At 46.2% G+C, this 12,116-nt stretch overlaps 1 protein-coding gene across 7 annotated transcripts in view; it reads right to left on the reverse strand.

Moving 5' to 3' along the window:
• The window catches only part of EML1 (EMAP like 1), a gene marked incomplete at both ends in the record, with an annotated part of 134,765 nt that overhangs the window by 54,064 nt on the left and 68,585 nt on the right, over positions 1 to 12,116 (reverse strand). For 6 of the 7 annotated variants that reach the window (XM_084240675.1, XM_084240670.1, XM_084240674.1 and 3 more), the window contains one exon: positions 6,280 to 6,462. In XM_084240675.1, the coding sequence (XP_084096801.1) occupies positions 6,280 to 6,462 (183 nt within the window). Of the gene's footprint in view, positions 1 to 6,270; positions 6,463 to 12,116 lie in introns of all 7 variants that reach the window. The other variant, XM_084240669.1, reaches the window with a different exon arrangement.

The raw sequence follows: 12,116 nt of genomic DNA on the forward strand, positions 1-12,116 counted from the left end.
GCTGACACAGGTATTTACCCAACTGATTTGAAAATTTATGTCTACACAAAACTTGTGTTTAATATTTATAGCAGTTTTATTCTTGTCAGAGCCAAAAGCAGCCAAGATGTCCTTCAACTGGTGAGTGAATTAACATATGTAGTGTCTCCACGCGGTGGAGGAGGGCTCAGCCAAAAGAGCAAAGAGAACAGCGAATCGGTCCCGCCAACTACGTGGATGGGTCTTGGACCCACACTGCTAAACGCAAGGAGACAGTCCGAAGGCCACACGGTGTGATGCCTGTCTGTTCCCATCTAGAAAGTGGCCCAGTGGGTGCCAGAGCATGGGGGGATTGAAGTTGCACAAGGGATCCTTGTGGGGTGGTAAACCACTCTCCATAGATGGCAGTGATGAGTGTTGACAAGATGCTTCTGTCCAAACGTGCTTGCTCTTTCAGCAAAGCGAGTGGACTTTAGTACATGCAAATAAAAAGCTAGCTCTGAGATGGGAAGTGGATCGTGACAAAAGGAATCCACTGTGTTATAAATACAGGACACTGCCTCGCAGAAGGGGTCACTGCCATACGCAAATCCTGTACATAAGTATGAGAACGGGACCGCTGAGCACCCAGGGGAGGGCGGGGTGTTTCTTACCGCTGGAGGAGGTTACAGACCAGCAAGGAGAAGAGGCTAGAATGGCCCACGTGGTAACAGATTAGCCAGGAGACAGAGTCTGAACTCACGTTGAGCTGAACACACAGATTAGTGACTAGAGAGACGGACATACACGCAGGTGCGTAGAAACACACATTTCCTGGCTCTGCTGAGAGCCGACAGTAGCGGCGCCCAGCAGCAAGGCTTGGTTTGCTAAGTCTTTTGGCAGCAGAGGAGCCAGGGCTCCGGGGTTGTGGCTGATCCCAGGGCAGGGAGGGAAGCCCAGGACAAAGGCCTGGTGCCCCTCGCATGCCAGAGGGGAAGGAGGAAAGATGTGCTCACAGCACAACAAAGCACCCCGCCCACCCCCCCACCCCCCAGATGAGGGCAAATCAAAGGGACACAAGAGCTGCAGCTGCAGGGAAGAGCATGACCACCAGACCTGGAGCAAGCGGAGCAACAGAAGAAATAACATGGGACTGGAGGATAAACAAAGGTCTAAACTAAACTAACTTTGCTCTCTTAAGCTCCTCCTCCTGCTTTGTCCTGGAGGAGGACTCCTTGGGTGTAGGAGGATTCCTCAGGTACGGGAGGACTCCTTAGGTATGGGAGGACTCCTCGGACGTGGGAGGACTCCCCGTGTGAGAGAACTTCTCATGTGTGAGAGGACTCCTTGAATGGGGGCTGTGCATGGTGACTTCTGAACAACCGAGCATGGAAGTAGGGGAAAGCGTCACTTCACAGAGACCAGGGTCAACATCAATGGTGATTAAATGACTTTGACAGGATGAGATGAAAATTGTGCTTTCCCTCCCTGCCACCCATCACCTGAGTCTAACAGGAGGAAACATCAGAAAAACCCAAACTGAAGGTCAGTCAATGAACTGTGTTGCCAGTTTTCCTCAAAACTGTCCAGGTCATTAGAACCAGGAAGATCTGAGAAACCATCATCCTGGAGATGCCTAAGGAGGCAGGACAGCCAGACAGAATCCTGGATGGGGTCCCAAACAAGAGGGGGACATTAGGGACCCACCGCGGGAATCACAGCAAAGCTTGCCCTTTATTAGTAACAGTGGGTTGACCTCGAGGGGCTGTGAGTTTGGGGTGTCAACACCAGGGGGCTGGGTGTGGGTGGACTGATGGCTGTCTGCACATCCTGTGACTGTTCTGGAAATTTACAACTCTTCCAGAATTAAAAAGCCAGCAGAATTTATTTTGTTCAGCACAGAATTAAGTCTGCCTTGATCTGGACTCTTAAAATACCAACACTGACAAATCTACAGAGAGCCACATTCTTCAGAGACTGAACCTTCTTGATCTCCAAGCTGGGCCAGGCTCCTGTCTTTTTTGAATGCAAAAGGAAATGGGAAAAACCACAGTCATCCCTGCAGGCAGTGGGGCACCCTTCTTATCCTTCGAAGCTTCTCTCCTCACTTCCTGGCCACTGCTCAGCTCGGGTCTAACTCTAACGTTCCTCAGTGCCCTACCCAGCTCCAAACCAGGGCCCTTGGCCCCCCAACTCCGGAGCTGCTCCTCTTGCTGTCGCATCTCCTCATCTCTTGCTTCTCCCTCTTCCTCACCCCCCACTGCAATCTCCATTCTTTTGTTTTTTAAAATACATGTACTGGGTCAAATAGTGCCCCCCCCCCACCATTCATGCCCACACCGAACCCCAGAGAGTGAGCTCATATGGACGCAGGGTCTTTGTGGATGTAAATGGCTGAGATGAGGCCTCATGGGATCAGGTGGGCCCTGAGTCTAGTGGTCAGTATCCCTGTACCAAGTCCAGGGGAACACAGGGAGGATGCCATGAAGATGCAGCAGAAACCGAGTCACTAAGTTGTTCTTTTTTTGAGTCATATTTTCAATAGTCACTCCGTGGTCATCTGGTATCGTCCTCCCACAGGAGAGACGGGGATTCAGAAGAAGCCCAGCAACCTCACGCTGCAGGCCCTCTCGGAGATGTGCCTCTGTCGAAATCCAAAGTTTACAACTTAGCATGTGTGACCAGAAGAACCTTAGCATTCCCCATCATCTATGTCCAAATTTAAAAAGTGTTTGTATTTGGAATTAGAGAAGGCCGCTGCTTTAGCTAAACCGTATGGCAAAGTAAATGATTACTTAAGTGCTGGGACAATTCCTAGCTTCAGTATCTAGCAAAATTATCCATTCCTTTCTCCTAAAGATACATTGGAAAATATACAAATGCCTTATTCACAAGGCCAATCACTGGGGTATTATTTGCCAAACAAAAGGCCACCCACAGGGATGGCTGAATAAGCCAGGCACAGCTCACAATGGAGAGCTTTGCAGAGTGAAAGGAATGTGGAGGATCTCTCCACTGGGGTGGGGGGTGGGGGCAGACCCTCAGGACATACTGTTAAATGAAAAGACAAGATATCACGTGTTACCTTTTATCTACAATGCCAGAAATCTAAAATCCTAACCCTTCATATAATTTCAAAAAAAGATTCTGCAGTCATCAGAATATACATAAATCATGCTTTAATATACTGTTTGACAGGGGAAGGGGGCTATTAATTGCACCCTTGAGCTATGTCTTTTTAGGCATTGGTAGTGCAAGCATGCAAAGGAAAGATGGGCATTAACAAACGCCTACAAAAAGCCACTAACAAGTCAAATATCCGTCAACTGGTGAGCAGATAAAATGTGGTACGTCCCTACAGTGGAATACTACTCAGTCATAAAAAGGAAAAAAGTGCTGCTATCTGCTACACATGGATGAGCCTGAGGACATCATGCCAAGTGAGAGCAGTTGTGGAGAAAAGCCACCTGCTGCAGGGCTCCACTCGTGAAATGTCCAAAACAGTTAAATCTACAGAGGTGCTACCAGGGACGGAACAAGGGGAAGTGACCGCTGATGGGAACAGGCTTTCTTTCGAGTGATGAAGATTTTCTAAAATTAGACAGTAGGAATGGCTGTACGACTTTGTGAACACAATGAAAATCAGCGCCTGGTACACTTTTTTAAAATTAATTAATTTATTTTTTATTTTTATTTATTTATATAAGCACTGGGTACAGTCAGAAGCGCGGGAGGGTGAGAGAATTCACCAGAGCCAGAGCGGGGAGCAGAGCAGGCAGAAGGACCAAAGTACACTGCTGAGGGGAGCAGCAGGTGGCAGGAGAGGTCTGCGCGCCATGTGGGACCTTCCTCCAGTGGCCGGGGAGCAGCCTGGGATTGAGCCAGCGCTGCAGAGACTGCGGGCAGCTTCGCAACCCAGCGCTCAACCACTGCACCACCAGGGAGGCTCGCCTGGTACACTTTAAATGGTGAATTTTGTTATGTGAATTACATCTCCAAGAGGCTGCTGCAATGAATAAGCCATTCACCAGACAACTGGGGAGATGGGAACGCTGACTCGAGACTTAGGAGTTAGTTACTTTTAAGTGTGATACTGGCATTTAGATTTTGAAAAGAGAATCCTATATCTTACATATTTAGATACAATGACATGGGATGTCTTAGATTTGCCTTTAAATAAACTTAATGGGGTGAGGGGAAGTCAGTGGGAGGAATGGGGGGGATTAGTTAAATAAAATTGACCACACATTGATAAATAATAAAGGTAGCCTAGTAAAAACAGAAGATACTTTTCTCTCTACTTTAATTTGATTATTTCATTTAATCACTTTCATAATACACAATTTAGAAATAATCATTTCAGCCTCTGAAAATGAAATATATCTAGTAAGACTTTCCTTTCATTATTAAAGAATGATTATTTAAGGTAGGGAGGGCAATTAATGAGAAAAACAGAAGAAACTGTCCAAAAGAAAGCAGAAGTTACTGTTTATAACCAATCATTTGTAAGGTAAAAGAGACGGTAAAAGCATAGTAGACAAGCGAGGGCGCTTTTATTTATTTATTTATTTTTTAAAAAAGATTTGTTTATTTATTTATTTTATTGATTGATTGATTTATACATACATGCATACAAGCACTGGGTACAGTCAGAAGCGCGGGAGGGTGAGAGAATTCACCAGAGCCAGAGCGGGGAGCAGAACAGGCAGAAGGACCGAAGTACACTGCTGAGGGGAGCAGCGGGCGGCAGGAGAGGTCTGCGCGCCATGTGGGACCCTCCTCCGGTGGCTGGGGAGCAGCCGGGGATTGAACCGGCGCTGCAGAGGCTGTGGGCAGCTTCGCAACCCAGCTCTCAACCGCTGCACCACCGGGGAGGCCCGGGGCAATGTGCTTTTAATTTTGACTAACCAGGATAAAGAACTGAGTTATTCATTAATTTCATTTGCTGCAAAGATCTGACATTTTATTAATTTATTAGTGGCACTTGATTTTCTATTAAAATATATGAAGGGAATATCATATATTTCACACAATTTATGTGCTGATTATGATCTACTGCATCTGGGTTACTTTGCAAACCAAATTAAATCTTGAGAAAAGAACTCTTGAGTAGTATAGTTACTCATTTCTTTAATATTTGGTTTGATTTGAATAATGCTAATTTAAACAATATTGTAGCAAGGCAACATGAATGACAGAAAGAACACGTCAAGCCAGGCGTGGGGGCCAGCCTCAAACTTGTCCCTAACTAGCTGTGTAGCCTGGGGCCACACATTTTAACATCTAAAGGCTGTTTTCTCATCGCTAAAATGGACATAATAACACCTTTTGCACAAAATTTCAGAGAGGTGAGATGAGCTAATACACCCAGTTTATCAACTGCAACTAGCCAATGGTCTCAGAGCTAAGCATTAATGCAGCAGAGACTGCTTAGAGACAATGCTTCCACCGCCTCCAGGCTACGGGGGCTATGTCTGAGACTGGAGGTTTCCATGTCCTGGGGCAGTGAAACCAACTTGCTTATTAGCATCTCTACCAAAAGGTTTTGGCTGTATTTAGTAATTCTAATTCTCTGATCTGTTAACTAATGGGATTATTAACATAACCCCCCAAAAGTTTGCAAAAGGTAAATTAAAGTTTTATAAGAGGCAAGCTGCTGAATTACAATCTGAACTCATGAGCAAAATTTACAATGAGAAATATGAACTACTTGCTGGTTAATGCAAAACAAGGCAGATAATCCCAGATACAAGGGACAATGACCATATTTTAACCTACATTTTACATTTAAATCCATAATGCTCCTCTTGCCCTGAAATGGAAGTTAGTTGTGCCTGTGTATAATGGTGCTATTATTAATTTAACTCCAAGCCGGTGTTCCCTGTTTGCTCAAGTTGAGCTGCACGGAGTGGAGGAGGCACAGGAGAGGACAGAGATTGAGCCTCATGAAGCATCTGCAAGTGCACAGCCGCTGAAGGGTGCCCCAGGGATTGCGGGGGTTTGGCTTTGTTTTTTTGCCAACTACCTCTATCAGAGTTGCAATAACTGTTCTCAGCAGTCCTCAGTGGACACTCCTTCCTCGTCTCAGTAGTTGACCTCTCCCTGGTTACCTTCGATGGACAACGGGCCACGAACTCCCCAGCATCAAGGACAAATGAGCCACGCCGGTGATGTCCATCCCGTGGGGACCCTCCCCTGTCACCTGAGTGGCGATTCCCTGTGCTATGGGAGAGCAAAGCACCTGAGAGCTGATGCTGCAGGCCCACCTACCCCCTGCACCCTCTGAGGCCAAGGCCCACCCCGTGCCAGCACCGTGCCCACCTTTGGTCGGTCCCTTCCTGCTCAGTACGGCCTGCTGCTCCTCCGTGATGTTCAGCCGCCGCACCACGTCTGCCAGGGCCGACTTGAGCAGCTGGATGTCATCCTCCTGCATCTGCACTCGCTGCTCCAGAGAGGCGATGCGGTCTGTCACCTCCATACTGCTGGCTGCGGAGGCGCTGTCATCTGAACCAGAGAACAGGACAGGTGAGTCTCACACGCCACAGGCGACAGCAGCGTCACAGACTCACAGCAGGTGCCCGCAACAAGGTGCCCCACCCTCCCCAGGAGTTTTGATTTCTGACTGTGGTTTGAATCGCTGTTATACTTCCAAGTCAGTGCAGGCCACCTATCTCTGGCACGCCAAGGGTGAATCAGTGGTACAGGGGGTTCACTGCTCCCGCTGACCACGCTGTGCCCTATGGCAGCTTTGGTTCCAACAACGTTAACTGGCCATGGTCACATGACTGCAAGGCTACGACTCTGACAATGCAATGTAAGTGGCCCCATCTATTGAGAATTTTCTTACAGCTGCCACAATCCTTGCTACTTATGGAGAATCATTAATTCCCAATTCTGTATCAAGGACTGCCAGGTCCCATGTGACCTTCCTTGCCACTCCAACCTCGTTTTTTTTTTTTTTTTTTTTAGAGATTTATTTATTTATGTGTACAAGAACTGGGGTACAGGCCAGAGGTATGTGTGTGTGTGGGGGGAGGAGATTCACCAGAGACAGAGTGGGGAGCAGAACAGGCAGACTGACTGAAATACACTGCTGAGGAGAGCAGCGGGCGAGGCAGGAGAGGTTTGCTGTGCCATGTGGGTAGCTCCCTGGCAGGGGATCGAACTCGTGCTGCTGTGGCTGCGGATAGCTTCACAGCATTGCAATTTAATCCCTTGTGCAACCAGAGAGGTCCTCCAACCTCATTTGATATCAAATCTTCCTTCACTCACCATGTTCTAGTCACACTGACCCCTGTCTCCTATCTTAGGGTTTCTACTAGAAATATTTCTCAACCAGCTTGTCTCATGACCAAATCTGTCAATTCTCTAGGTCCCACCTCCAGAGAGCCCTCCTAATAGCTTCACTTAAAGTGACTCTCATAGCAGCACTACTGATTTCTGTCATGGCATCACTGTCCAATGGTTGTCACCTTTGTTTGCTTATTGTCTTCATCTCCCGACTGAAATGTAAGCATCATGGACTCATGACTGCTTCTGGGTGTGACAGACTCCTATCAATGAGCACCCTTGCCCTCCACTCCCCCCTCACTCCCTGCAGAAAGCAATTATCACGCCTGGAAATTATACCAAACCAAGTCCCTGGCGGTGCAGAGTGTGGGCCCAGCACACAGACTGATGCAGTGTCACACTTTTTGGAAGGCAGATGGGACCACACAAGTAAATCCCCCTTTCCAGAGTTTTATCCCAGTGCTTTGGGGTCGCTGGAGAGAACCCAGAAGAGGAAAAGCCAGAAAAGGGATCCCCAAACTCTGTCCATTCATACCCATTTCCATACAGACTCAGGTGCTCCAGATAAACTCACATGACTAGAACTGAGAGGAGCTGTTGCCCAGCCAAGCGAGGTTCCCACAAAGGCAAACTAAACAGCTGTCACAGCAGTTGGACATACAGTTAATTAAAATTAAAATATGAAAGTGAGAACAGGTGGGGCTGGGAAAAAGGGCTGGGGGGATCAGGGGTGGTCGGTATTTTTTTTCCTTCAAAAATAAAAATAATAGCAATCAGAATCTCCATGACTCACTTTTGTAATGTGCAGAGCAGAACAGAGGTGGAGCCACTGAAATCCACTGCTGAGGTGACCAGTGGGGAGAGAGGAAAGGTCTGCTGTGCCCTGTGGATTAGCTCACAATCCAAAATCACTCAACATATTAAGACTCAAGAAATGGAACATATTCTCAAGAGAAAATAAGTTGAGTCCAATTCCAAAGTGAACAGTATATTGGAACTTACAGGTAAGAAATTTAAAATTAACTGTCATAATTACCCTCTAAGAAAAATTTTTAAAAGTTAATAGAGAAGCAAATTCTCAGTAGAAAAACAGAATCAATAAAAAATGAATCAGATGGAAATTTTAGAACTGAAAGTATAATTCTGGAAATGATAAATTCACTGAATAGATTTTGTAACTGAAAGGACATGAAAGAAGAATAAGGAGACTTAAGCAAGCCTAAAGCAAGGGTCAAGCATGCCCCAGAAATATCCATGGTGAAGAACAATGAGGGAAAAAAATTGAAAAAAATGGACAGAGCCTTGGGCACTTATTAGATGATCCCAAACAGCCCCAAATATAGTTAACTGGAATGTAAGAGAGAGAACAGCTGGTGGTGGGAGAAAGAGCTGAGGGAGGATCAAGGGTGGTAGGTATTTCACTCTGGGGGATTTTTCCTTCAAAAATTAAAAAAGGGATTAATCAATTTCTTTGATATCTTTACAGAATTTTCAAAAAAATGTTAACCAAAAAAAGGGGAGGGGAGAAACAGGGATGAAAAAGTCTAAAAAACCATGTCCCTTAAATATCCCAAATTTGATAGGCAGAAATATAAAGCTACAAAATGCTAAATGACCACCGAGCAAAATAAATACAGAGAAGACAATCTCAAAGTGTTAGAAAAGTCAGACTGTTGGAAATGAAAGATGAAGTACATATATTGAAAGCAGCAAGAGAAAACTGTTATATTCCATTGGGAGAAACAACAATTCGGTTAACAGCTGACTTCTTGTCAAAGCCCATGGAGACCAGAAGAGAGTGGAACCTCTTCTAAGCATGGAATGCAATCGCTTCAATCCAGAATTCTATACCCAACAAAAATGGCCTCTAAGAATGTGGGCAAAATAAAGACTTCTTTAGAGAAATGAAAAGTGAAGGACTCAAATCTAGATGTGCATTATCAGAACTCCAACGTAATTTTTACAAGCTAAAGAGAAATTTTGTAGGATGAACCAAAGAGCACACAGGCACATGAAAAGATGTTCAACATCATTAGCCATTTGGAAAATGTAAATTAAAACAACACTGAGACATTACTACACATCTGCTAGGGTGGGTAAGACACAAAATCCCTGACAAAGCCAAATGCAGTGAGAATATGGAGCAAATAAAACTCCTACAGTGCTAGTGGGCATAAAAATGATGTGGGGTAGTCTGGAAAGCTGTTTAGGGGTTTCTTCTACAGTTAACCAAGCATTAACATGTGACCCAGCAATATTTACTCTAGAGAAAGGAATGCTACATTCATGTAAAACCTGTACCCCAATGCTTATAGTGGCTCTATTCATACTTGGTGAAAACTAGAAACAACGCAAATGTGTTTTGGTAAATGGATAAGGCATGACATACCTACATGGTAGAATAGTACTCAGCAATGAAAAGGAATGAACTACTAATACATGCAACCACTGAGATGGGTCTCAAAGGCATTATGCTGAGTGAAGAGAGCCTGTGTCAAAATGTCACACACACTGCATGATTTCACTTCCATCACATTCTCAAAAGAACAAATCCATAGTGGAGCAGATCACATTGGCAGTTGCTGAGAGCTGAGGTAGGAGCTTTTCCAGGGTGTAATGGATCCTGTTGGTCGTGGAAGTTACATGAATCTACACTGCACTAGGACTCACAGAATTGACTCCAAAGTCAGTTTTGTGAACATTGCTATAAAAAATGAAAGAACTTTATGAGAGTTCAAATGAGCCAAGATCTGCTCATTGGCTTTGTCAATTAGGGGTTGTTATTTGTGCTTGTTGAGGTTGGTTGCTATGATACCATGAGAGCTCAGCACAGAAATATTTCCATGAAAACTGAATATTTGTTGCTCATTGGAAAGAATGTCTCTCAGGTTGATAGAACATCTTGTGAATGTTCTGGGAGATTTCTCCACTGTCCTTTCACATGGATGGAAGGCAGGCAGGAGAGAAAGGTCTTCCCTCTGAGGAGCAAGTGAAGAGCTCAGTAAAAACTTTCTAAAGTGTGAACAAAGGAACAAAACTTTCTAAAGTGTTTCACAGGCCTGTGAAACAATGTCACCTGGGAGTCTGGCCAAAAAACACCTGTCTGGGAAGGTCTCAGCCCCGGGAGTGGGTAAGAAGGGCTCCCCTGTGCATGGAGAGGCTTCCAGAGCCAAGCCAGGGTTGGGGAGCACTTGCAAGCAGGCACGTGCTACAATAAGTTACCTGGGCTCAAATCCCAGCCTGACCACTTCTTGGCATGTGACCTGAGCAATGATTTAATTGCAATGTGCCTCAGTTTCCCCATTTGTAAAACAGGGATGACAACGATTAACTCCTTCTTCAGGTTGTCATAATGAGCTCATATACGTAGCGTGCTCAGGGTCGACTTCTGCATTTACAAATTTAAGCAGGCATGAAGCAGGAATGTCATCAGTATTATTGTTACTGATGTTATTGCTGATAAAAATTATCAAAGTAAATTCAGGTTTATTATTTCCTTCAAAATTCCTCTGTGCCCTCTAAACACTGAGATGCAAAATAGCACCAAATGCTTAACTACAACCAGTGCTTTATGAAGAATGCGTTTCTATGTCATGAAGGGCTTGGCACAGGGCACCCTCTGTTTCTCTGATCGCAGGCCTCAGAGCAGCGGCAGCTTTCAGGGGCTGGCACACTCCCTTCCTGGGACCAGGGGTGGTGGCCAGCACAGCACGGGAGAGGAGCGGCTACCTGCCTTATGCAGCCTCACGTCTCACATCTGTGTTATCACGACGTGTTGGGTGAGACGAGGCCGGAGGCTCTGTGGGCCCAATCTGTGAGGTCACCAGGCCTGGCGCCGCCTGTCTGTGCATAGGTGGTTTTAATAAAACGGCACAAATCAGAGTCTATTCTAATGAGATTGCACATTCACAAAGGAAACGGTTGATTTTACTATTTAACCAACAAAAAAAAAAGCCCCAACCACCTCAATGTCTGCCTTCAAATGCAAGCGACTACACACTCATCTGTGAGATCTGCTAAAGTTTCCAGGCGACATAATCCAGTGGTTTTCCAGCCTGCCAGGAGGTGCTTAATCCTGCAGTGGACTGTCTTCCCGCTGCTCTGGAGGTAACTGCTCCAAAGAGGGGCCGGGGCCCTTGTGCCACTAGAATGTCTCTAGGGGGGCATTAAAACAGCACCAGCGCCAGAGCTGCTATATCCTGTCATTTTCACCTCCTTGTCAAGCATCACCACTCTTGGGAGGCTACAGGGAGGTCTGGAAAATACATATTGTCCATACTTTCGCCTCCTGGTTTTTTAAACATCTGTATGAAGGTGACCCATAGGCTGGGCTGAGGCATCTGCTAATTTCCTTGGTGGGGGAGGGCAGGGGGCGGGTGAGGGGGTCTTTCACACATGACCGGGAGCATGTTCCTTATCTCAGCATCAGGTAACCAAGCCCCAGACAGTGATCACGTCATGCAGACAGACACTGGGCAAAGGGCTGACAGCACTGAGTGGGTGCCTGCAGCGCCCCAAGGCCTGAGCAGATGTCTCAGCCAGGCAAGGCGCTGGGGGATGCCCGGAAGTTCCAGCCTCCTGGCATTTTATCACCAGCTGAACGTGGTTCAGAAAAACTGGTCTTCGACATGGCTAGTGATCAGCCTTCCTGAACCTTGCTGCCTGGTCCTGATGCGTTAGGGAGAACACAGACTTGAGGGGTTCAGTGCCTATCACTTAGCAGCTGGGAGACATGGCCAAAGCCCGTGCCACCGTGGGGGTCTCCTCAGGATGACGGTAAATAGCTGCTCAGCCCTTGGCCCTTCAGGATGACTGTGGTTCACAGCTGTCAGCAGGCTTGTTTACAAAAGCCAGAAGCAAACACTGAC

The sequence above is a fragment of the Talpa europaea genome (assembly GCF_964194135.1).
Source record: "Talpa europaea genome assembly, chromosome: 8".
NCBI classification, from domain to species: Eukaryota; Metazoa; Chordata; class Mammalia; order Eulipotyphla; family Talpidae; genus Talpa; species Talpa europaea.